Here is a 27661-nt window from a genome sequence, read left to right as displayed (position 1 = left end):
GGAGTCATTTTGACTTCCTACGTGTTTGTACAACCTCTAGCACAGTGGGCCCTGAGCCGAACAGACCACTGGATGTTAATATCCTATAACTATTAAATAATGACAATAATCCAAAACTCTGATAGGGTCCTGCCACTGGAACACATTAGACTCATTCCCGTTACTTACTCTTAAAACTTTTCCTGATCAGTCCACTTCAATATCTGTTTTATGTTGACTCAATACTGAAATGTTTAAAGTTAAAATAAAAATGGAGGAAGAAAAGCAAATTGTGACACTTTCCTTTTCATCTATATCTTAATACAACATAATGTAGCGTTAAAGATTTGCACAGATACACATTACAGCTGATGAAAATTTCATAAACAATACCTATGGCTCATCTCCCGTATAATGACAGGCCTCAACATTTGGAAACAAAATCCTGTCCAGTGCATGACACGTAACACACATCCACTATTTCACAATAGAATCCTTTTCCGCTATCAAACTCCTGCCTTTCTCACTAACGTGTAAAGTAATTAGGATTATTTTAGATGCCCAGTTTGGCAAGCTCATTGTGTACTTTCCAACAGCATTAATTCTTGGCATTCAGAACAAGGGATAAAAGGTGAAGATATGAATGGATCTTTATTCAACCTGATCTATCATGGATTATCTCATTCTTTTCTAGTTCATGCTTGTACTCTCAGTGAAATGGAAGGCGGGGCTATAACTGCGGAAATCAGAAACCAAGGGAAAGATCTTCACTTGTTAAACTCTCCACATCTCCTGACTTTCAAAGATTATTTTTAAGGGAATTTAAACAATTAAACAAGGCTCCCCTCCCCCACACTTACAGGTAGGGAAGAGAGAAGAACTTCCAGATTATGCCTTCTTTGCAAATCCCACTCAAATCTCTAGACACCAATTCCCAAGCAGGAATATAGCATCTTTAAGGTGCCAGGTGATTGCTCTGCGTATTGCAGAGATGATTTAAGTGTCACTTTTAAAAACAGTGTTCTACCCTATCTGAAACAGACAAACTAAAATTTGAAGTTTAACCTGTGGCAGCTAAGCCACAGCCCAGTGCTGGGAACAGTGTGGAACTGCCCCATCCCAGTCAAAGCTCCAGGAAGCACAAGAGTGTCCTTGCTCTAGGGACAATTATCTAGGGACATAGCAAGGAACATGGGGCTGGATCCTCAGATGGTATAAACTGGCAAGCCCCACTGAAGTCAACCAATATATACCAACCGAGGATATGACCCGTAGTATGAAAAGTGGATGGCTACTCAGCCGATTGTATAAAATATTTGCCAGCCTCTGCAATTCTGCAAGGGCCAGATTCTCAGCAGGTATACAATGGCATAGTTCCATTGAAGTCCCCTGTTTTATATCAGCTGAAAATCTGGCCGCTAATGCTTTCTGCAAATAGATACACTTTGCAACTGAGTGCTCATTTCAGACAGGTTCCACCCTTTTTGCAAGTTACAAAGCAAGATTCACTCCAAACTGAAATTTGAACCTTTTGACACAGTGGGCATTTATCTTCATCATCACCATCCATCAGACTTTGCATTTCCATAACACCTTCCCATCTGATGATCTCCAAGCAGAGACAATTCAGTGTCACAAAACTGCTATGAACTCGGTTTGGTGTTAGCATGGTTCTCAACTTTACAGAAAGGAAACAAAAGACTCAGAAAAGACTTAAGAGACTCGCTTTAGGTCACACAGAAAGAGTCTGCAGATATGGAAAGTGAATCCAGGTCTCTTGATTCCCAGGCCTATGCCTCAACCAGTTAGTGTATACACATAGTATATTGAAACTCAGAAAGTCCAGGGCTAACTCCCAAGAGGAGTAGTGTCCTGGGTCACTGATTTTCAAAAGATGAGCAGGAAACAGTGCCAGTACCAAAGAATTTGTGCACTGAATCAGTTTTTGGAATGGTTTTCTTATTTTTGGTAACTAAGGGCTACATTTAAGTAAATAAATAAGCCTAAAATATGAGTGTCTGCACACACAGGTCATTTCTTATGCAAAACGTGTAACTATCCAGGGAGCTTTGAGCTCATGGCTAAGTACTGCTGGCTTGCCGGACTAATGTCAAGGTTGAGGCCTCACAGAGTGTTACTCGCGCCGCATCTTTGGAGTGCTGATCTGCTATCAGGCACAAGTTTCTCTGACTGAGGCGCTGGATGGATATCAGGGTTCAGACTTCTCTGACGGCACCAGCTCAGCTGCATTAGCAAGCTGGTCTGATGGTAAGTCACAGGCCTGTGTCCCAGCCCCTCTGGACAGCTGCGATGATACGTGGGCAGCCATCCAGAGAAGCTACTGGCTCAACACCTCATTTTCAGGGCTTAAATCAAGCTATAAGCTTTTCTGAGAACACTGGCTAGGGGATTCTAGCCTGCTGGGATCAGGGTGACCAGATGCCCAATTTTATAGGGACAGTCCTGATATTTGAGGATTTTTCTTATATAGGTGCCTATTACCCCCACACTCTGTCGTGATTTTTCATACTTGCTATCTGGTCACCCTAGCTGGGATGGAATCACAGGACGGACCTTCATGATGTCATTGGCTCAGCAGCTCTAGTCTGGCGGTCTGGGCTGGCAGAGTAAGACTGCTGCACTCTCTGCACAGTCAGTCGGAGACCTGGTGCAGGCAGCATAGGAAACAGAGGGCTCCTTGTCTAAGGAAGCCTTTTCAGGCCCAAAATTCGTAAGAAGAGAGCCAAGGCACCATCCAGGCAGCTGCAGGCTGCCTGTTGGGCTTCTGATCCCCTGTGAGGCAGGAATGAAACTGAGAAACCTGAGCAGGAACGTCCTAGAGGGTGCAGAAATTCTACAACTTGGTTGGCTGTCGATCCTGGCTGTCTGGGCAAGGAGGGAAGAAACCAGGGCGCAGCAGCAGACTCAGTCACAGACTTGTGAATTGATGCTACCCTTTTAAATCTATAAAGCAAAAGTAAAAGAGCTTATTGTATGCAAAGAGTAATCAAACAGCTCAGCTCTTTCATGCTTAACTAAGTAGCTAATTTCAGAAAATACCAGCTCAATGCAAAGTGCCATCTTACACAGCTTATAGATTTCTGTACATGATTTGCAAGCTTTTGGAAATCAAAAGGATACCTATCAACTAAATAAAATCCCAGATACAATTAAAATGATCTGTTAAGATAGAAACAATAGATTTTTACTTGCAGGAATAGATTTATTCTTTTTTAAATGTTGTTATAATATAGACTTCTATGCTGAGAAGAGACAGACCCAGGACCTGATCCCGCACTCCTGCAGGCAAAGGGAGTTTTGTGGGTCTTTGTGTGATATCACCAATGACTGTGGTCAGAATTTAAAGCTGGGGGAAAAAAGAATAATCCTGATCAGTTATCAATTAAAACAGGAATGACTTTATAGTTTAAAATCACCAAAGACTCTAAAATGACTAAATATTACTAGAGTACTTCTATACTTTAAATATTAACTTCAATTTGGAAGCAAGTCCAGCAGCTTTGAAGTATAGCAGTTCAATAAGTATTGATCAAGCTATACAGCAAAAATGTACAGTACATTTTAAAAAGTGTTTTAAAAGGGTAAGAATGTTGCTGTTTATGAAACTCATACCCTCAGATGTTTAGGAATCCCTTCAGTGACGTCATTAAAATAAGGACAAAAACTGAACTAAAAAAGATCTTTGATTTAGTCAAATAAATAACATGAAGTTTTATACAGCAATAGTCATATGACAGACCCACTGTGTTATATTTATATTTATTTCTGCTGACACAATCATAGCATTAGAGAGAGAAATGCTGATGTGCACTGAAGACTTTTTCCACTTAAAGATTAACTGCCAAGCTTTTGCTGAAGACATGCAAAAAACTCTGTTTAAAAGCTCGAATTAGTACAGAATATAGGTGATGCTTCAGGCCCAATTCTGACACCGTTACTCCCATTGAGTGGTATCCTACTACACAAGCAGTCACACCAATTTCAACAGGATTACTCCTGGAACAAAATGTTCCTCAGCCTCCTAAAGCACGGGCTTTTGACAATTTTCCTGGTTCAGACTAAGTCCCATTTTCAAAAGCAACTGAGGGCATGGCTACACTTGCAGATGTAGAGCACTATGAATTAAACCAGCCTTCGCAGAGCACAGTAGGGAAAGCACTGCAGCATGTCCACACTGACAGCTACAAGCACACTGACGTGGCCTCATTTGCAGCACTTGCAGCGGCATTGGGAGCGGTGCATTATGGGCAGCTATCCCAGGATGCAAGTGACTGCAACGTGCTTTTCAAATGGGGTGGGGTGGAGTGTGACAGGGAGGGTGTTGTGTGTATGTGGGTGGAGAGAGAGTGGGTTTTTGGGGGGCTGAGAGCATGTCATTATGCTGTCCTGGAAGTTCAGACAGCAGCAGACTCCCCTCCCTCTCCCCCGCCTCTCTCTCACACACACAGCATTCCACACTAATGGTTGCTTTGTCTCGGAGCAGATAAGCAGCTGGCTGTCAGAAACAGAGCTTTCAAAGGGTGTATCCGCATTCCTACAGTGATTCATAAACAATGACAAGAGTGGCCACTTGACTTAAGGGGATTAGGGGACGTTTCCGGAGGCTGATCAGAGAGCAGTAATACAACCCCTCGTCCACACTAGCGGGGGTGCAGCAAACGTTATTCCACTGGCCGAGGTGGAGTACCAGCAGCGCTGTAGCCGCGGAGTCAGAGCGCTCTACGTGCCTTGCCAGTGTGGACGGGTAGTGAGCTAGTGCGCCTGGGGCTCCTTTATTGCTCTGTAACTCGCAAGTGTAGCCAAGCCCTGAGATACCTTGTATACTTTGGCACCTAAATCCAACATTTAGATGCCAGTGAGATCCTCCAAATCTCCACTCAGCCACCACCTATGTTTAGTCACATCTAAGTTGATGCTGGTAGAGTCCTCATGATGCCTACATTTTTGCAAAACTACTAAAATCCTGATCATGCAAGCTGCTCTGTGGTAGTGGTTCTTATACCCAATGAGCCAAGCAGTTAGGAGGTAGGAGACCTAGGTTTGAATCCCTGCTCTGCATGCCCCTCTTCCTAGCCCCCCATTTTGTCACGAGAAAGGACTCATCTGTCCTGGATGCCTAACTCCAGGAGAGGGTTCACAGTTGTGAATGCTGAGTGGAGGGAGGCACCTTCATTTGGCTCTGAGAGGGGTGCGTTTTAGGCCTGCACCTTTCCTTTACATTCCTACTGGCTAGGTTAGTTGGCTCCCCAACTAGCTTGCTGACTTCTGTGAATCCCATTCTTAGGCAGCTAACTTTCTCCTTGCATTATATAGGGAGCCTGCATGCCTAATTCAGGATTCCACTGACAGAAAAGTGCCTAAAAGTTTGGTATTTTAAGCTGAGCACTGTAGTACTTAAGTCCCTTTGTGAATCTAGCCTTTAGGCTCTTATCCTCAAGTATATTTATGAACTCTTTGGATATAACAACACTGCAAACAATTAGGAACCTAAGTCACTTAAGGACCTGACTAGGAATATTAGGGGATCTAAATTTGACTCAAAATTGAACTGTTATTAAAACATGCTTTTATGCAATCAATAGTCAATAGAAATGTTATCACACTTAAACAAAATCCAGTAAAAACCGTTGTTCTGGGGGGAAAAAACATCTCTTCCTGCAATGACTGAAAACAAAACCTCAAAGTACTGAGAAAACTTGAAGGGGAAACTGGTTTATAAACTAAAGGGAAAGGGAAACCATTTATTTTTCTCTGTCCAAGATGAGAAGAAGAAAAAGTAAAAAAGCAAAACTAGCGATGAACTGGACTGAAAATATTTTTTCCCTTTTGACAATCTAAGATGTTATTAATGCTATATTCTAGGTAAATATATGTATTTGGCTACTGCATATTGGACCTGCCTCAAGGCAGCATTACACTATAATGCCACTGGCTTTCTAGGTACTCATGATTTTATGCTGGTATGACAGCCACACCAGGCACCTGGTTTAGCTCAGTGGTTTGAGCATTGGCCTGCTAAACCCAGGGTTGTGAGTTCAATCCCTGAAAGGGCCATTTAGGGGTCTGGGCCAAAAATTGAGGCTTAATCCTGCTTTGAACAGGGGGTTGGACTAGATGACTTTCTGAGGTCCCTTCCAACCCTGATATTCTATTATGAAAAATGTTTGGCTTTTAAGGAGAAAATAACTAAGAACTGAAATTAAAAATAACACCTGGTTTTAAAGCTAACAGTATCCCTTGGAGAGAGACATGAAGTAAATTCAAGGATGTCAATTGTTTTTGTTTTGATTTTTTTTGTGGTAAATCCCAATGTTTATCCAGGTTTTTCCTCTTTTTGACGAGGATTTTCATATGAACCTACATGCCCAATTCCCACAGCACTTTGAAAACAAAACTTCTTTTGTAATAAAAAAACATAACATTGCAAAGAACATTTTGTGATTTATTCCTTTTTTGGTTAATGATTTCCCCCCCCACAAAACATTCTTACTGGTTTTCAAACAGCCCCAATCTCCATTTATGCTGCGTGCTTTTCGCATGACCCTTCCATATCCAGACACAAAAGGGGAGAACTAGCAACAGAGTAAGAGCCTTCACCCAGATTTTTAACCCCCTTTTCAGTTTGGTATGGAGGTTTTTGAACAATAAACTACAATTGACCTAACAGAGCTATGCCGGCATACAGTGTCGCTAGATGTCATGGAGCTGTTAGCACGCACATCTTCACAGTGATGCCAGATTACAGGTACGTGCACAGTGAGTGATACATACAGAATGCGCAATATGGAGCCACTGCAGCTACGCTATGCAAAGTCTCATTGAAATCCATGGGTATTAGTACACATGCTGTAGCCACTATTTTAACTGAAATAACTGAGCTATGTCAAGTCCTCTCCTTTTAAATGCTCTTGATATTTTAAGTATAAAGGAATGGAAAGACGCACTTTTTGCGGATACAGACTAACACGGCTGCTTCTCTGAAACCAACAATTAGAATGGAATTACACAATTTTAATTAGAACTGAGAATGATGTCAGTGTAATACACTGTTATTACGCATATCAAGCATCAATATACTTTTGTCTGATAATCTCATTTACTTGAAGAAAACGAGTGTGCTAAAAGCAAATTGTTCTACAGCATGTAAAATTAGTTATTTGGCTTTATATCAGCCTGCTGAGTTAGTTGTAAAGGTCTGAAGTTTACAATCTTAAAGTGAAAAACTTCATTGTCTAAGTAGTAGTGTGAGCTCTTGGTATGGTAGGCAAACAAAAAATTACTTACAAGCAAAAAGCAGCTTTGACATTTGCATGTCTGATCTACTTCAACAGGTCTAGGGGAAAAGAAATATAATTTATTACAGCCCATTTAGCTCTGCAACAATTGCTCTTCAAAACCAAAAGAGAATAATATAATGGAACATATGTGTTCTGTTTATGGCAGAAACCTCAAACAGCCTGAGGCAAGAGCTAATACAGATGTAGTACAAGGCATTACATGAGTGCCGGGTGCTGTAGCTAGCAATTATCCTGGTATTTAACCAAATCTATTGCTCATCAGGAAAGCGTTTAGTGCAGTAGTTGGAGCGAGACAGGCTGACATGGAGCACAGCTACTTAACTGTCCCCTCTAGCCATTACACTTTCTCAACTCGAGAGTCATGTCAAATCACACAACTACACATTGACTTTTCACTTCTCTAAACATTAAGGTGTGATTGACAACTCCTGGATGCTATAAGCCAGTCATTAGACTCAGCCAACGTATTGCTAGCTTATTTGTGATGCAGTTCTCCCTCCCCCCCCCCCCCGATCCCCCATTCTGAGCTATTTCCTCACGTGCTGTTTTTACAATCCTCGATAGACAATTTTACCTTGCCTCTCTGGAGGGTCTTAATAAGCAAATGACACTTCACTTCTGAGGGGTGAAAGTGATGCAGAGTAAAGTGACTTCGCTTGACATGCAAGTTATCATCTTTTCTTTAAAATCAAATTCAATACCTACACATTTTTAATCTAATTTTGAAATTTCCGGACAGCAACATTTCCAACAGACATTAGCACTTCAAAATGTACACCATCAACATTAGCTGTAACGTTTCATCTCTTTGGAATATTTTCCCAAATTTCAGCCACGTATGTTGGGAGCCTACACAATGCTGTGACATTTTAAATCAACTTATGGTCAGCACCAGGATGGGAACAGGCACATGTATAGATGGGAAATTAAACTGAAAGCCAGATATAGCACTGGGAATGTCTAATATGGATTTCAACTCTCCCATCAATGTTAGAACATCACTACATCAAGCCACTATTTATTGTATACCTGGATCCTGTGGGTTAGCAAAGTTATTAGTTTGAAAGAGTGCACAAAGCAGGTCAAGAGACGAAAGACATGTTCCTTTGGTTCGATATGCAGCCACCTGAGACCCGCACACTTCAAATGACAGGCTTCACTCCCCACGCCCCTAATACAAGCCACAAGATTAATGTAAAAGATGATTTCCAGATTTGCTTCTCCTCCTCCCACAACAAACCAAACAAACCAGAAAGATGCAATTCCTCAGTAATAATGGCCCCAAAGAAAATGAAAAAGAAACTTAATAGGGTTTCTTTAAAATTTTACAGTTTTTCTGCTAAAGAACCATGCAGCATTAACACACTATCATCTTACTGATTCTGACACAGATTCTCAGTATAAGAAAGTCTAGAAATCTATTAGCACATGTAAGGCATACATATGATTAACCCACTCCCTACCCACAAAAGTCTACACTTATATTGTGAAATGTAAATTGCATGTATGTAAGACTTTTATTGAATGAACCTATGAAATTCAATAACTACTAAACACATATTCGAGGAAAGTGCACTGATTTGGAAAAAAGTGATGTGATTGACAAAAATCACAGAGTATCTGTTTTCACTCTGGGTACTAATTTAAAATAGTTTGAGGACAAATAATGTATTATTTTTGTTCATCAATGTAGTTGTGTTGGCTATTTACAATAGTGTAAAATAAGCTACAGCTATGGTAAACGTATGAAGATGAGAGACCTAAAAGTAAAGATGATACTTTTATTTATTTTACACCTCCCCGCTGGCTGAAAAAGTTAACAGCTAAAAACTCACAAAACCCAAATATTTAAATGAAACATACTAGATATTTTATGTGGTAGTATCCAAAATGTGCTACCTACGGGCGTTCTAAATACAAAGGAAAACACAGTCCCTACACTGAGGAGCATAGACTCTCAAACTACTTCCATCAACTTCAGCTTATTTGGAATGAAACAGAATCACAGAATCATAGGACTGTTTTTTCTGCGCTCATGGAAGAAATAAAACTATGATAGCTTGGTAAAGATTTTAACACAATCTCCATTGTTGCCCTTCGTTTTTCACTGGCTAGCTGCCATGACAGCATCTAGTTTCAAGAGGACAGCAGGACAGTTACTGCACCTGTTGTGTATGCTGACCAATAGTGGGTGCTGTATGGTCCACGAAGCTATCATCCCTTAGCCCCCGATATCTTTCAGACTAAAGCATCCCTGATGCAATACTGTACATCGATCTGTCAGTTCATGTAACAACCCAGTGGTATGCCTATTTTATATGGATTTCGTACATTTTTAATTGAACATAAACACCTCCTATTTTATCTTAGACGCTTACCTTCAATGAGGTCATATATAACAATATGGGTCCAATGGAAATAAACTCTCTGGTACATCAGTGATACAGTAAATTCTGTAGTTTCCATATTTTTGAAGATTTTGGATAAAGTCGAACAACCCTGCTTCTCAGAGCAGCATTTTTCAAGCTGCCAGAGACATGTATTGAAAAAAGCACTTGGACTTTGGTACCCACTGAAAAATTAACAAACAAGTAGAACTTGTAAATCTCAGAAGTGAAGAACATAGGTCAAATGTCCTGTCCCCAGCTACACTCCGCAACACCACTGGATTCAGCTAGGATCAGGAGTATAACTTAATACAGACGGTGACTGCTGCTTCTTCCACCCTCCCACCCCCCACAAAAATGACATGCAACTGACTTTAATTAGACACTGGGTTTCTTCCTTAAAATCAGTATTAAAATTATGTGTTACCATCCTACAAAACAACTTGAGCCAATTCCCCTTTGAACTTTGTAGGCAGGGATTATAATTCTGTGGACCTCGAATAACTGTATTTTCAACAGGTTTCAGAGTAACAGCCGTGTTAGTCTGTATTCGCAAAAAGAAAAGGAGTACTTGTGGCACCTTAGAGACTAACCAATTTATTTGAGCATAAGCTTTCGCGAGCTACAGCTCACTTCATTGATGAAGTGAGCTGTAGCTCACGAAAGCTTATGCTCAAATAAATTGGTTAGTCTCTAAGGTGCCACAAATACTCCTTTTCTTTTTGTATTTTCAACAGCACTTTTTTGAAAAAAATTAAAGATAAAATTTATTTATGTACTAAATAGTTAATATTAAAATATGGTGATTGACAAAAAGTGAAAATACCTTAGTCTGTATTAAGAAATGACTTACATAGACATATATTTATGCTATATAAAGATGTACATGTAGTGTATATATCTGTTTGTGTGTGTATATACCTATATAAATGTATTTATCTATAGATACACATATGTATATATTTCTATATAGATGTATGCATCCACACCCATAAGTGTATGTATGTGTAGATATATATATAATATAAAGCTAACTTTCAGGCCTCAGAAAACAAAAGCTATCCCCATATAACAGCCAAATTCCTACATAACTCAATTTGGACATCTCATCTGGTGTGAACTGCACTCATTCCTAGTGTAAACCCCAGCGAGCGCTGCAATGATATACTGTAATGTCACATCGCAATCTGAATTTACTATAAAGGGCTGCTGACGAGTTTCAGAGCAGTAAACATTGCTGCGAGGTGTATTTCACACTGAGCTGGTTTTTATGAAGAACACTTCACCGCCCAGCCACGGTACCTAGATGATGAATGGTGAAAGATGCATGACAAGCTTCATCATTGTTTGTAAATCTTAACTGTTCCTGCTCACTAACTCTGCAGGCAATTTTCAAAGACAGCGGCCGACAGAAGGACAGCACAGCTTTCCTGAAGGTTATTCAACTTGTACTTGGCCTAAGCTATGCCTGTGAGGAACCATGCATTGAAAATAAACTCACCGCTTACCCTGAACCTTAGAATTAAAAACCCTGGTTCGCTGGCATGTTAATGGCAACTAAATGAAGAAATCCCAACTACAAGCTTTGATATTCACCTTTCACCCCTTGCCCTGAATGGTGATATACATCATGTACATGCAACATACACTGGTGTTATTTATGCATGGAGTATAAATACACTTATGTATAAAGTATGCCTTTGTGAATGATGGATCCTGCTGATCCAACATTACCTCTCTCTAGTGCAGCTGCAGAGAGCGTGCCATTGTCCCCTACTACCTCACCCACTGGGCGTGACAAGTTACTCACACTCTCTTCTCTTGGAACTTTTCCTTCCTATTTTGGTGTCTTAGCAGTAAACAGCCAGGCATAATCCAACTCATTGCCACATGCAATCACTTATATACTAATATGCTAATTGCATAGGCTGGATCACCTCCTTCCAGGGAACTCCACCAGAGTGTGGGGTGTATAAGTAGGGGCATTGCCAGCAGATCGAGGGACGTGATCGTTCCCCTCTATTCAACATTAGTGAGGCCTCACCTGGAGTACTGTGTCCAGTTTTGGGCCCCACACTACAAGAATGATGTGGAGAAATTGGATAGAGTCCAGCGGAGGGCAACAAAAATTATTAGGGGACTGGAACACATGAGTTATGAGAAGAGGCTGAGAGAACTGGGATTGTTTAGTCTACGGAAGAGAAAAATGAGGGGGGATTTGATAGCTGCTTTTAACTACCTGAAAGGTAGATCCAAAGAGGATGGATCTAGACTATTCTCAGTGATAGCAGATGACAGGACAAGGAGTAATGGTCTCAAGTTGCAGTGGGGGAGGTTTAGGTTAGATATTAGGAAAAACTTTTTCACTAGGAGGGTGGTGAAACACTGGAATGCGTTACCTAGGGAGGTGGTGGAATCCCCTTCCTTACAAGTTTTTAAGGTAAGGCTTGACAAAGCCCTGGCTGGGATGATTTAGCTGGGATTGGTCCTGCTCTGGGCAGGGGGTTGGACTAGATGGACTCCAGAGGTCCCTTCCAACTCTGTTATTCTATGATTCTATGATATCCTTCACCGTTTTCCTTGGATTGTTCCTTTATGGGGACAACAGTGGGGTTTGCCCTAATCCCTCACCGCACAATTACTCTCACAATTGCCCTCACAATCAGCAGATCCACAGGGAGCCATAAGTGGCCATGGTTCCAGAACTCCTCATCTTACTTCTGAATAAGACAGGTTTGTTGGAACTCTGTAGCCAAGGTCTATCTGCCATCCCTTAGCTCCTCCCTCACCCTTTTAAGGAAGGGATTCCCTGGAGCACTGCAGAAGAATTAACTCGGCCAGAAGCAGCAAGTATCTCTGTTGTTTTTTTCCAAAGGACAGGGCCGTCCCTAGCTATTTTGGTGCCCTTCGCAGCGCCCCCCATAGGGGGGCTCTGTGGGGCCCAAGGCCTCCACGGGGTGGGGTGGGGGTGCTGGCCAGGGGGGGCCAGGCTTGGGGGGAGTGGGGAACCGCCCCCAGCACTTGCCCGGTGGTGTTGCTTGGAGCCAGGGGAGCGGAGCAGGCTGGAGCCAGGTCGGTCTACTTACCGGTGAGGGCAGGCCTGACCCCTGCAGCAGTCCTCAGGGGAGTGGGGATGGAGCTGGGGCAGAGCAGGGGTGGGGACTTTGGGGAAGCGGTGGAGTGGGGGCAGGGCAGGGGCGGGAAGAGGCGGGGCAGGGGTGGAGCAGGGGCAGGGGCTTTGGGGAAGGGGAGGGAAGAGGCGGGGCTGGGGCTGGAGCAGCCTGCAGCTGCGCAGGGCACTAGGAGATGTGGTGCTCCAAATTTCCTGGTGCCCTATGCAACTGTGTGCTTTGCGTATGGGTAAGGACGGCCCTGCCAAAGGACTTGCGAATTGTGTAGTGGGGTGATTCATGTACAATATCCACAGAGTCTCCAAGTCAGGCAGGCTCAAGTTGTTATGGAGGCAGCTGACTACCACCTGCATGAAGGAATGGGGAATCAGTGTAGAGGGGACCAAGTATCAGGGGGTAGCCATGTTAGTCTGTATCCACAAGACCAACAAGGAGTCCGGTGGCACCTTAAAGACTAACAGATTTAATTGACCAAATAAATCTGTTCGTCTTTAAGGTGCCACCGGACTCCTTATTGTTTTTGTAGAGGGGACCCTTTTCCCTCTTAATATTGGCCAGACAATCAGGTCCAGATGGCAAGGTCAGGAAAAAATACATCAATGTGCCAATACACTAGCCTGTCATGGTAAGCACACTGTTATCACTACTGCTCAATAGAACTCCTCCATTCTCTCTTCTGTTTTGAGTCAGACAATAAAATTGCCATTGTTCCTTGCTTGTATCAGGAAATTTTCATATTCAGAGGGTAAGACAATCAGTGGGCCAGATCCTTAACAAGGTATCTTCATTGACTTGGATTTCTATAAAAGGGTATTCTGGATCCTGTAAAGTAGGAGGAGGGCTTTGGATGGTAACTATTGAAATATTTAGCATCTTGGGTAGCACCCTCTGTCCTTGAAGAAAAGAGTGGCTAGAAAAAGGAACAAACTGGGTTCAGGGTTACATAAGGATCTAAACCAGCAACCCTCAGCTTGTGGCTCCTCTCACTCTGTGAAGTAAGGAGAAACCACCTTGTCCTCCCAGCAACCAATAGCCAGGAGAAGAAAGAAGAGATTGTAGCAGACTGAGCCACTGGAAGACACTAATAATCACACAACTGCGTACTGACATTGCCTTGCGTAAACACTGTATTGCAATGATGCAATGCCATGAGGTGAGCACTGCCGCGTTCTATCATGATGACACTACTCCTCAGTGGCCTGTTGCTCTCTGCTGCCCTATTCAGTGATTAAGGGGTTCCCCCAATCAGCCAGGATCATCGGTCTGAACTACTGACAGTGGCCCAACTGTGTACTTTGATTTGCCTTTTCCTCAACTAGGCAACAAAACTTTCTCATGGGACCCCCTTTTCTCTAGCAGAATGTGAATGGCAAGTGGTGCCTCCTAACAAAGCCTGCGGGGCTCAATTTAATAAATGTTTGTAACCCACATTTTTATTCACACAAAATGTTATCGCCCAGCTAAACACATGCCCTCATAAAATCCTGTCTTGTTATGCCAACCAATGCTGGGAAAACCACACAACTGATCAGACTGATACTTGCTGATTTATTTTAAAAGCACCTATGAGTGGGTGAGGGTTTACACATGTACGTGTGTCGACATGCCACAGGTGAGGTAGCTGGGGCTGCCTGCTATTTCTGTACCACTCCAGGGTGGCCGCATCAAATGGCAGCACTCACACCAAGTTAACAGGATGCCTGGCATCCTTCAAACCTCCCTGTATCTCACCTTGTCAGATTTCTTTTTGTGATATATAAAAAAAAATGGGTAAGAAAAAAATCTCATTCAGCAATGTGAGCTCTACTTTTTTAGGTTTATCAGAATTAATTTCAGGTTTCCTTTGTAAGGACTCTGCAAAACACACACCTTTCTAATTGTGCAAGGACTAGCTATTTTGTGTATGTACGATTTTCTTCCTTTATGTTTTAGAGTCTATGCAGCATACAGAATATATTAGAATAGAAAACAAACAGACTCTGAATCAGGAAAGAACTTGAGCACAATGGGACTTAAGCACATGCTTAAGTTAAGCATGTGTTTAAGTGAAGCACTGTGTGAATAACTGACTTCTGGGTTAAGTGGCTGAACTGAAAAATAATAATTGGAAAAAAAATGGTTCAGGGCAACCTGAAATGAAAATGTTTTGATTTTTCTGGCAAAATGAAATCGCTGAAAAATATTGTTTTAGCTCAAATGAAATGTTTCATTCAATCCAGAATACATTTTGTTCAGCTCAAAGCAAAACTTTTCATTTTCCATATATTTTTCTAATCTTTTTAAAATTTATTTTTTAAATAAAATGGAATTAAATTGCAAAACAAAATGTCTAAATGCTTCATTTCAGAAATGCCAAATCAAACTGTTTTGACTTTTCCAAAAAGTTTTTATTGGACTAAAACAATTTGCTGAAATCTACTTGAATTTATGAATTGTTTTAGTCAACCCAAATCTGCATTTTTCAGTGAAAAACTGAGTCACTGGATTATTTTCACCCAGTTCTATTTAATTGCTTTCCTGAATAGGGGTGCCTTCCTCTATTGGGGCTTTAAAGATTGATTCTAGATTCTTTACTAAACCAGTTTCCCTCAAAATATGCACAGGTATGAAATTATTCACCAAAACAGTTATTTTAAAACACATATGAAAATAATTTGCCATGTTTTGTTATAAAATGCCCACCAAGGTCAACTGAAGTTTTGATAACTGCTGTTACAGCTAAAGAAACAATAATAATAGTAATAAATAATTATGTCACAAATCAAAGTTAATTACATGCTTACTTAAATAGAAAAAAAAATACATTCTGGGCCAGCCAATTTTGATGCTTTCTTCTCCTTTTTCCTTTAAACATTCTGTTTAAAAAAAATCTATCTAAAAAGAAGCCCTGTTGAAATGTTCGCTAGTTTGCTAGGACTTAATCCAACTTCTATTGTAATTGATAGAAAGACTCCCATTGACTTCAAAGGGAGTTTGCCTGGGCCCCACAAAACACACCAACACAAATCCATTGTGCTTCATGCCTCTGCAATCCTGGTCATGTGTGGATATGTCACAGTGCAGCCATGCTCTCCACCTTTTAGTTAACTGGTGCGCGCGTGTGTACACATCACCTGATCCTCCATTCTGCTCTAATTTTTTCTGAGCATACGCAAGGCACTGAAATTTACCAGGATCCTGCTCAAAGCAAATTCCGTACCCGATGATGAGAATGTAGCAGTCAAGAAGAGTGAAAGATGGTTTGATTTGTGTGCTTGTGTACCAGCAATGCAAACCAAGCTGGAATAGGAGTTCTAATTTTAGGCCTGCTAGCTCTCCTGGCATTCTTGTAATTCACGTTTGAGGGAGGTTGTATGTGGCACATGCATCTGGGACTGACCAATAAGAACCTGTTTAAAAATAATAGTAGCCAAAAATAAATACAATTATGCAGGAACCATGTAAACGACAAAATATGCAGATGAAATGACAGCATTTTGTGAATCTGCATGCATTTTTTGTAAATCACCAAACAATGTTACCAGATCATTCCTACTAGTTTCAGTAAAGACTAACAGCTGTCTGTTTTTTTAATTGAAGTTTCTTCTGAAAACATTATTTAAGAAATAGTGGAAAAGAGTCTCCACTTTCAGCTTTCATAGCAAGAGTTGGCATATTCGAAAACATAGCTGCTGGAACTCTCATTTTTAGCAGCTAGTTTTAAAAAGCAAAACATGAGGTAAGGGGGTACCCCAGCCAACACTAGCCATTGATTCCAGCTACTGGGAGAAGACAACAGGGATTGTATTCCAACGTCAGGTCATTTTTATCCTCATGGATGTGGGAGCTGCAATTTGCATTGTCCTGCACCAACAGGGAACAGCTGTGCCCCTTGAGAAAAGAACCGGGTGATGGCAACATCACCACCATGCTCCCCTCAGAGGTTTTGCTTGTGTTGAACAGCTCTAAAATCCAGCCAGGTCTCTGTGGGTAGAGGCTAGCTGGGAAAGGTGCAGAAACAGCATCTCTCAGGTGCCCCAGCCCTGTCCCTTCGAGGGATAGCCAGGCCCACTTTGGGAGCTGTGGCAGCTGGCTCCTCCTCCCTGGCAGAGATGGGTATGGAGCAGCTTGTGGTGTTGTGTTCCAGTGCTCAAGATTTATCAGCAAAACCCAGGGAGTGAATCTGGTCCACTGGCTGTAAATAAAGTACAGCCAGATTCAGTCTCTTTCTCCATTGCTGGGCATCAGGGCCGGATTAAGAACTTTAGAGGCCCTAAGCACCGAAAAGATTATGGTGCCCCCCCACATGTAATTCAAAATAAAAACAATACTATACCGTAAAATAAAATTTTATTTTTCAAAATGACACAAAACTTACATGTATGCTGAAATTAAAATAGCTTTTTTCTAGATTTTCGGATTGCAAAATTCTGGATAACTTCATCGAAGCTGACTCGACGAAGCATGTCCACTTTCATACACAATAGGGAAAGTGAATCAAGTCTGTCTGACATATTGTTGTTCTCTGAGGATTTTTCATTATTTTCAGCTGAGAAAAAGAGTGTTCTGCGGAGCAGTTAGTAATCATCAATGTTAGAAAATACGTAGTGCGAGCTCTACATTTGGAAATACACATTGCATTCCGTCTTTCAATATTGTGTCATGAAGATCAATGTGACTGAATCTCATTTTTCCTGTTTCATTAAACTTTGCACGCAGATAACAGTGGAACTGCCATACTTCTCCACAGAGATTCACATTCAAGTCAACAGGGTATGAGTCAACTAGCTTTTGGAAACCTTGTGAATATTGTTTGTCAGAGAAGTCCATATTGTTTAGAAAAGAAAATCTACTTGATACTTCTTTGTACAGTTCACCTCTCCTCTTCATATGAGCTTCAAGTGTATCAATTATAGTGTAGTAAGTAGATACGCAAAATTTGTCTCTAGGATTCAATGCTGTTTCTGTTGCACTGCTATCGTTTGCTTGTTTTTTCCTGATTCACTTGCGGGACTGGGCTTCTTTGTAGTATCAGGCAAGATATCTTTTGATATGTCTTCAAATCTTTTGAAATCATTCCGCAAAGTGTGTAAGTTGTCTGCTAATGATTGACAGAGGTCTGCACATGTTTTCAAATCCAATTCTTTTTCATGGAGAGTTTGACTTGTGTGGTCAAAGTGTTGTAAAATTTCATTCCACATGGTCAACATCAATACAAACTCTAGTTCTTGCATTTTGTTTGCAATGTTTTCTGCCTCTCATATAGTTTCTCCCTTTTGTGATTGGTCTTCAGCTATAATTTCTAATGCATCCACAATCTTTGAGTAGGACTCCAGAATTGCATTTGTTGCCACTGCATGTGCCTCCCAGCGAGTATTAGAAAGGGATTTCAACACACGATCATTGCTCAAATATGTTTTAAGAACTGCCCATCGGTGTGTTGAGGCAGAGAAAAATGTATAAAGTAACTGGGCTATTGAGAAAAAACTTACTGCCACTGGACAACAATCAACAGCACTGCGGCCAACTAGAATGAGAGTGTTGGTGAGAACATGGCATATTTGTTCTGTTCTAAAAGCTTCTTCTGCATTCCTTGATAACTCCCTGACATGTTGGCAGCGTTGTCATAAGATTGACCTCTGCACTTTGAGAAATCTATTTTGCAAACTTGGCACAGATAATGCAGTACTTGATTTGCCATTTCTTCACCAGTGTGGCTTTTCAAATTAAGGAATGTTATAAATCATTCAACTGGTTTTCCATCTGTGGGAGACACATATCTTAGTACAATACTCAATTGATCAAGATGTGAAAGATCAGATGTAGAGTCGACAGATAAACTGAAGTACCCAGCAGTACTTATTTCATCCACAATAGCTGAACGAACTTTGTCACTCATTAGAGCAATGAGTTAATCACATATTGTCTTGGATAAGTATGATGGATTACCTTTGCGAGCATTCCCATATTTTGAGATATGGCCTGTGTCATAAATATAAAGGGAAGGGTAAACCCCTTTGAAATCCCTCCTGGCCAGGGGAAAGCTCCTCTCACCTGTAAAGGGTTAAGAAGCTAAAGGTAACCTCGCTGGCACCTGACCAAAATGACCAATGAGGAGACAAGATACTTTCAAAAGCTGGGAGGAGGGAGAGAAACAAAGGGTCTGTGTGTCTGTCTATATGCTGGTTTCTGCCAGGGATAGACCAGGAATGGAGTCTTAGAACTTTTAGTAAGTAATCTAGCTAGGTATGTGTTAGATTATGATTTCTTTAAATGGCTGAGAAAAGAATTGTGCTGAATAGAATAACTATTTCTGTCTGTGTATCTTTTTTGTAACTTAAGGTTTTGCCTAGAGGGGTTCTCTATGTTTTTTTAATCTAATTACCCTGTAAGATATATACCATCCTGATTTTACAGGGGGGATTTCTTTATTTCTATTTACTTCTATTTTTTATTAAAAGTCTTCTTGTAAAACACTGAATGCTTTTTTCATTGTTCTCAGATCCAAGGGTTTGGGTTTGTGGTCACCTATGCAAATTGGTGAGGCTTTTTATCCAACATTTCCCAGGAAAGGGGGGGTGCAAGTGTTGGGAGGATTGTTCATTGTTCTTAAGATCCAAGGGTCTGGGTCTGTGGTCACCTATGCAAATTGGTGAGGCTTTTTACCAAACCTTGTCCAGGAAGTGGGGTGCAAGGTTTTGTGAAGTATTTTGGGGGGAAGGACGCGTCCAAACAGCTCTTCCCCAGTAACCAGTATTAGTTTGGTGGTGGTAGCGGCCATTCCAAGGATAACGGGGGTAATATTTGTTACCTTGGGGAAGTTTTGACCTAAGCTGGTAAAGATAAGCTTAGGAGGTTTTTCATGCAGGTCCCCACATCTGTACCCTAGAGTTCAGAGTGGGGGAGGAACCTTGACAGCCTGCTAAAAGAAATCTCATTTATTTTGGTGCCCCCTGCTTTGCTGGTGCCCTAAGCACATGTTTAGTCTGCCTATTGGGTAATCCAGCCCTGCTGGGCATTGCTTCTGAACTACAGTGTTAAACAGCAGCAACGTTTTCCTTTCTGCAGCAATGTTGTCGGGCAGCTTGGACAGACAATGGTGTGAAACAGCCACAAGTTCCAGAAAGTGGTCTCACAGGTCTACACGCCAATACTTTGTGACAGGCATATGTCTGATTCTGCATTCAGGCACGATCTGTGACACTAAAATATTCTTTAAACCTTGTTTGGCATCCAAGGGCATAGATTCATTTGAAAATGTTGTACTTGAGACGCATCAAAAAGATGCACAGCTTTCAAACGCTGCAGGGCAGACTGAGAAAAATGTCATAATCCAGACTCTCTTTTACATTCTTTCGGTGTGTAGTATTTCTGCTATTCCAGCCCTCCTTTCACTGAAATGATTCTGAAGGTGTTTTTTGTCATGAGACATGGGATTCTGTTTCTTACATGCCTTTGACTGTGACACCGGTGCAAGAGATCCATCCCACAGTTGCTTTTATAATGGTAGAATCCAGAGCATGTTTCAAATTCCTCATTGGGCTTCATCAATGGATCAGCATGTTTTACAATAAAGCATTAGAAAAATTATGAAGCAATGGTACTAGCTCCACAGTTAAGAGTCTGAGATAGCTTCCACTACATGCCTCATTTTGACTCCCATATAATTATCTGGAAAAAGAACCTCCTTTCCTGCTTGAAATTCCTCATGTTTATTCCTAGGCCAAAGGGGAGGGAGGGGTTGGTAGTTTTGAGGTGAATTGGACAAGCTGTTCTTAAGTAAGAAGACTGAAAACTTGGTTCATTTCCACATTTTAAATGTCTAACTTTTCTTTTCTTTTTTTGGGCTAAAGCTTAACTCAGAAAATAGCATGGACTAAACACAGTCACAGTGCGTACTAGTGCAACTGGAACAGTCTTAAAAAAATTAAGGTTGAGTGGACATTTTGTAGATTATTAGATGGAAATTAGGTGTATGAGGGCATATCACAATACAGTGGCTGTGTGTGTGTGTGTGGTGTTGCACTCTAGTGGCTTGTCCAGAGAAAGGCTAGAGGAACTGATACTAGTAATAGCAAAGGAAAACCTCCTTTAGCCTAACTGGCAAGGACCATGTTTCTGGCGCTGAAGGAGAAAGTTTCTAGTGCCAGTTGCCTGGGGTATCTGTGTGTGGTACATCTAGTAACTGTGGCTGTTGTCAGCAGCACAAGGGTTTATTACAATATAACTGTCAAAAGACTATGTCTGAATATAATCTAGACTCACATAACAGGCAGAACACTAAAAATTGCTTCACTGTGCCTTTAGGTTAATTTTTTAAGCAGTGCTGCTTAATTAATTATTTACACAATACGATTTTTTTTTTGCATAGTACATAATTAGACTGTGGAACTCATTGCCTCGGGAAGTAATTTGAGACCAAGAATGTCGCAAAATTCAAAAAGAGATTCAACATTTATAAGATAACAAGAATATCCAGTTATAATAGGTAATGCCAACAATAAATTTGGAAGGGGTAATAAACTGCATGCTTCAGGCCTTAAGCCAATCTAAAACTAGGTATTAACCTAATTTCTTATAATGTGGGGACACATTTACCTATATATGCCTACTGCAGGATTTCTCTTCCTCTGAAGCATCTAGCGCTAGTCACTGACAAAGACAAGGCACATAGACAGAGCTTGGTCTGATGCAGTCAGGCAATTGCTATGTCCTTATGCACTGAGTGGCAAAGTTTGTAATCACTTTAATTCTTTCACTTTACATGTAAACAATTTTGGAGTACTTTTGGGATCTGTTTATTTAACAGGAACTAACATTTCCTAACAGAAATATCTGCAGCTCCCCAAAAAGTTTAAATTTAAAAAGCTGTTTAAAAAAGTAGGCCTGACTCTCATTTACATTTCCAGAGAGGTTTAAAGGAGCCATAGTGTAAATGAGAATCAGACTCTCTATTCACCAGGCTTTTTATGTCCTCAGTGCGGAGTTAGCCATCTCCCATTACACAAAAGCTACCTCTGCCACTCCCATTTCCCCCTTCCTGTAACTTCAAACCACTAGATCTATAGCGTCACAGTATGAAATGAACAAAGGTCTGTTTGAATCAGATACAAACTCCTTTTAGAACACCAGAGCAAAGCTCTCCTTGAGGGCCCAGTTGCCTAAGGGTATGTGTACATGGAAGCTAAAAAGTGTAAATTTCACCTTGAAGAGACAAACCCCCACTAGCTTGATCAGAGCTAGCATGCTAAAAACAGAAGCATACCTGCGGTGGCAGGAGCAGCAGAAGTAACTAGCCATCTTGAATACGCACCTATGGTCTCGGACAGGGACAGCTAGTCCTTCTTGTGTCTCATGCCATTGCAGCTATTTTTAGCATGCTAGGTCAATCAATATGTCCACCTTCTAGCTCCACTGCAGACATACCCCATGTGTATCTTGACTGTCGTTATATTTTCTGTGTGGTGTGCTGTGTTTGGCTACTCACAGATCTTGTAGGATTTTTTTGACTTTGAATACAAGAGAAGATCTTTTAGTTTCACAGATTCAGCTGCTGCAACAATTTCACGCTGGGAAGGCAGAAAAGATGGTGGCCGGGGCAGTACCATTGGCTATCACATGCTGTTGTCATGCCTGACAATTCAGTGTCAGGCTGTGTATGACTCCAGGACTAACATTTTAAAGGGACAAGTACATGACAATATTTCTATCATTCAGCTGATTTAAAAAAGCAAACACTTTTTTGCAAACAAAATGCAAAAAACAAAAAATGTGGCAAAAGCAGAGGATGACAAACTATCGGCGGGGTTACACAATCTAAGCAATTCCATATGCACAAATGATCACCTGTGGGTAGCTAATGTTAAAGGTGACAGGCTCAGTCTGAGCAAGGAGGTGTGGTTTGCCCGCCTGTGTACACATGCTTGCTTTAGCACCCATCAAGCTAGCATGAGTATAAATAGCAGCGTAGCTGCAGGAGCCCAAGTTTCGGCGGTGCCGGCAGAGCTGGGCCATGCTGAGTACACCCCCACCGGTTTCAGGCGGGTTTGTAGTCAGCACAGCTCAGCTGTGTCTGCACTGCTGCTGCCCGGGCTCCTGAGGCTACAGTGAGACTTATATTAGCACTAGTTCAATGAGAGCTAACGCAAGTATGTGTACGCAAGCAGGGAACTAACATCCTCAGCTCATAAGGTAGACATGGCCGTAGTGTGAAATGTTTGGGTATGCTCTTTTTGTCTTCATGTATATTTTTGCAAAACAATCACATCAAATAAGAGTGCCCATTAAAGACCATACTAAGCGTTTACACATAATTTAATTAGAGCTAGTCTGGAAAATGAAATGCCCCTCCCAGGGGAAATTCCAACATTCTGAAAAGTCAAAATTTTGAGATTTCGTGCAGAACAAAAATTCCAAAGTCTTTTGTTTTGGAAACATTGAAATGGCCCTATCAAAATGTTTCGTTTTGATAATGGTAAAACATTCTAATATAATATATTTTATATATGTGTGTGTAGATAAAATTTGATTTTTGTTTACGATATGGATTTTTTAAATTTAAGTCTAAACAAAATGAGTCAAAATGAAATGAAACAGGAAAATACTCAATTTCAGATCAAATCGTTTAAAAAAATTTCCACTAAAAATGCCATCAAAATCAACACGTTCCGGCAAAACGTTTCAATTTTGATGAAATAGCATTTTCTGACGGAAAGCTGGTCTGCTGAAACTTTTTCAACCAATGCTACATTTAATATTTTCAAAGCACTTTACAAGCAAGTAATTCATCAGGTTAGGAAGTGTCCTAGGATGTATGTACCTCCTGCAAGCCCAGCAACCAAAGGCACTGCAGGCCACTGCTGATTGGCAGTTTCTCGGCAGCTGGGAGGATAAAAGGGCTGGGAAGCAGAAGGGCAGGGCAGCTGCCAGAGAAGTAAGCAGGCTGGAGAAAGGAGCTCCTGCCAACAAACTACTAAAGTGCTGCCCAGAAGGGGACGAACTGACCAACAGGCTGGAGAGCCTGCAGAGATCCAGGGGAAGGTAGGAAGGAGCTCAGGACACTGTCAGAGTTGAAGAACCCTGATCCTACTCACCTAGCTCGAGGGCCCGGAGCTGGAACCCGCGGGAGTGGACAGGCCTGGCTTCCCCTACTAAACCCTTGACAGACTTGGGAATGAAGAAAGTGTTTTCAGATTCTGGACACCAGGAATAGACTGATAGTCCCGCTAGGCTATGCGAGCTCAGGTGCTGCGCCATGCTTGGCCAGAAGGAGTGCTGTTGCACTGACACACCACCTCACAGGAAGAAAAGTATTATCCCCATTTTACAGATGTGAAAACTGAGACAGAGCAATCAAATAACTTGCCCAAGGCCACTACAGGAAACAGTGTCAGTGATAGGATTAGAACTCAGTTGTTCTAGGCTCCCAGTTTTGCGGTAAAAACACAGACAATGACCCCTGATAGCTCATAATTTGTATTGCCAACATTCCAGGGATTTCCACAGGAAAACAAAAAATTCAAATGTTCACAGAGCCTAGGCCCACATCTTAAAAATCAAGTAACCTCCTTAGCCATGGACAAAGGAATACACAAAACAAATATGAAGCAGTAGGGCCATGAAGTGGGGGCTTATTTTGTGCATTTCTTGGAACAAGATGGTCTTCATTTAAAAATTGAGGGGGAGGTATATGTGTGTGTGTGCAAGAGAGCGTAATCATTCTCTTTAATTTCCTTCTCTGTAGATGTTAACTCTTTCCTGTATGTATTACCTGTCCACACAGACCAGACTCCCAGGTTCCACTTCAGGAAAACATGCCTAGTCATGCAGGGCACTTAAGCACACGTGTAACTTTCAGTCAATAGGCTGTAAGGATATGCTTAAAATTAAGTATAAGCACTACCCTGAAAGGGATGGATTTAAGCATGTCTTTCCTGAATCGAGGTATCACTGAGGTACTTAAGCACTTGCTTAACTTTAAGCACACAGGGTTTGTTCTAAAGCCCACTGAAGACAAGAGAAAGACTACAACTGATTTCAACGGACATCGGATTGGGCCTGTAAGAATTCCCACCGAAGTTTCGGACTGACTACCTTCCTCAGGGGGACCCAGGTTAATTGATTCCTATCGTGGTGACTGTGCTATAAACATTCCTACAGTTTCTCCTCTACTTTCACCATGATCTCTCAAGCTTGATTCCAAAACAAATGTGCTTTACATGCAATGGACTTCATAGTCTCCTCTCCCATGTCTTTCTTTACCATTGCTCTTGATTCTGAAATGGGAATTAAAAGCTAAGGGAGGGAAAAGGAAAAAGCTTTCTGAAGTAAAGCAAAGGCTACGTCTGTCCCAGGAGCAGGGCATGATTCCCAGCTCATACAGACACGTTCACACGAGCTCACGATTGAGCTAGCTTGCTAGAAATGGTAGTGCCCTTGCACTAGCATGGGCAGTAGCAAGCAGCGGCACAGGCTAGCTGCCCCAAGTACAGATCCAGGGGGTCCAGGCGGGTTTGCACTTGGGACAGGTAGCACATGCCATCTCACTCCTGCCTATGCTACTGTGGCGATTCTGCTACTTTTAGAGAGCTAGCACAAGTGTGTCTACTCAAGCTGGGAATCACCCCCCTCCCCCCCGGCTTCAACTGTAGACTTAGCCTAAGAGTCCAAAACCTTTCCATTCTGCCTATTTTAAGTTCATCTGAAACTTGGCAGGACTGGAGAGTCTGTGGCAAACTTTATAGCCTATTCTTTCACCATTTAGATCTAATTTACCTTATTTTTTCCCCCACTAATAAAGCATTAGTTGGAAGGGCCCCAGCCCTGCCAGCTGGAAGCAGTTGTATTTAGAACCGCTTAAAATTGCAAGGAGCTGAAGTGATGGTGTTTTGTCATTTAGAAAATGTCATCCCATTACAAAATGCAACATACTGTAACATGGCATGACCTCATGTGGGAATGTCAGAAGCTTTCTGCAAACTTCTGCTTTCTGCTCACCATTCATAAAACAAAAGTGAACATAAATCAGAGGTCAGCTTATCTGTCCTCCCTTTCAACAGCTCCAGGCTAATTGGGCAGTTAACTTAGTGGAACAAAATTAATGAAATGGTTTGACTGAAATACTAACTGTGCTAAAACCTGAACTGGCAAAGTCTGTATAAAGTTAAAGTTACAACTGAAAAGTCTGGTGTGGTTACAGACACTATGTATTATAAGACTACCTCAGGTTACTAGCCCTTTGACCAGAAATATTACCATTTAATAGCCAGTGCTGCAGGATAACAGGGCTGCTAACTCTGAAATTTTTGTTCTAACTTGTATTTCTTTTTCTGTTTAGTCCCATTGAACTTCTATCACTGCACAGTTACGTTTCTGTGAAGTTTATGGACTTCTGATACACAGATCTTCCAATAAATCTGTACAATCTTCAGATAGAAGTTATGGGCTTGATGCAGAAATTATTGCGTGAGGTTGTATGGACTGTGTTACAGAGGACATTGGCCTAAATAATCAATGATTCCTTCTGCCTTAAAACCTATGAATACGTGTACTTGAAAGAAAAAAGCAGTTTTGTGTTTAATAATAAAAATGCTCCTGGAGCAAAATCAGGAACGGTGTGGTGTGTTTTATTAATAATCTTCCACAAGATGACTAAGGGTCCAGTGTCTTCATGGACTTTGGAACAGGTACACTTCAGCGTTATGAGGTTAGGTGAAGATATGATTTCAATTGGAGAAAAGGAAGAAAGGACTGAAAACAGCATATCACATGTTTCATTTAATATATGTGTATAGTCAGTAGGGAAGGAAGAGGGTTATTGTATAAGATTTAAAACAGATCCATCACCTTTACAGTAGTAGCGAACATACTAATGTCAATATAATGGAATTGTCTAAGTTACTAAAGCAGTTTCCTTGGGCTTGCTGATATATGAAGCTGCACTGATGTTATCTTTTAAGATGGGGTATCATTAACTATGGGGAGATAGGTCAGTTGCTCTATTATATACAAAATGCCCAGAGTCCAAACCAGCAAGTACTGGAAATATGAGAAAGCAGCCTGTCCTTTAAATGATCAAACACTTGTAGCAGACATAGCCAGTAACTTGCAGAGTAGGCAAGTTTCAAGTATTGAACAGCATTCCATTGTTCACACCATTCTGGCTAAGTAAGCATCCACTGGGAGTGAAGTTATGAAGGAGGAGAGAAAATATTCATAGGAATAAAGAGCAGAAGGAAAATTCCATGGGACTGCAGCCCCTGGTCTAAGAGAGTGGAGATACTCATTGTTGGATGGAGAACTCCCAGCATATGTTCCCAGTGCTTAGTCATAATTGGGGTGGGGGGAGACGAAACTCTTAAAAGACAGGTGGTGTGTCCATGTGACTTCTCCTCTCCACATCACTGAATCCATCTGATCTACGTCTTCCCCTCTGTCCAATCGACCCGGATTTGGCACAGTGGGACGATTCCCTGATCAGCACTTTGATTGCTTTCAGGCTCTGTTCATGCTTCATAGTCCTATTGCTCCATGTCAGAACTGCTAACCCACTACACGTAAACCCAGAGGCCCTTACAAACAAACTAGTATACAGACATTTTAAAAATAAACTTTTTAGTGTTATGGAAAAAACACCAGATGGGAAAAATATGTGTTTCTCTGGAATTCTTTTCAATCAGGCAATGTAGTCTGATGTGCTTGAAACCTAAGAAAGGAGGTGGGTGAATTATTTCACACAGAGAACCCAGTCCTTCCTTACCACAGGTTTTGGACGGATGGGCCTGAAGTGTCTTCTGAAACACATGTGGAGACAACAACAGGATTGCAAAGCCATTGGGGCCTGTGAAAGTACTGGCCTGAAAAGAAT

The 27661-nt window shown here is 41.4% G+C and overlaps 1 protein-coding gene across 4 annotated transcripts in view; it reads right to left on the bottom strand.

The window, feature by feature from the left end:
* The window catches only part of DMRT1 (doublesex and mab-3 related transcription factor 1), an 87557-nt gene that overhangs the window by 16265 nt on the left and 43631 nt on the right, over positions 1 to 27661 (bottom strand). For 2 of the 4 annotated variants that reach the window (XM_084629558.1, XM_084629557.1), the window contains exon 5: positions 7285 to 7333. The exons of the other annotated variants lie outside the window; for them this stretch is intronic. In XM_084629558.1, the coding sequence (XP_084485684.1) occupies positions 7320 to 7333 (14 nt within the window). In that variant the 3' untranslated portion in view covers positions 7285 to 7319. The remainder of the gene's footprint in view (positions 1 to 7284; positions 7334 to 27661) is intronic. 4 annotated transcript variants of the gene reach the window in all.

Source organism: Lepidochelys olivacea, assembly GCF_965140295.1.
Source record: "Lepidochelys olivacea isolate rLepOli2 genome assembly, chromosome: 5".
NCBI lineage: Eukaryota > Metazoa > Chordata > Testudines > Cheloniidae > Lepidochelys > Lepidochelys olivacea.
Note: the sequence above shows the minus strand (reverse complement) of the source record. Positions and strands in the feature narration are given on the sequence as shown.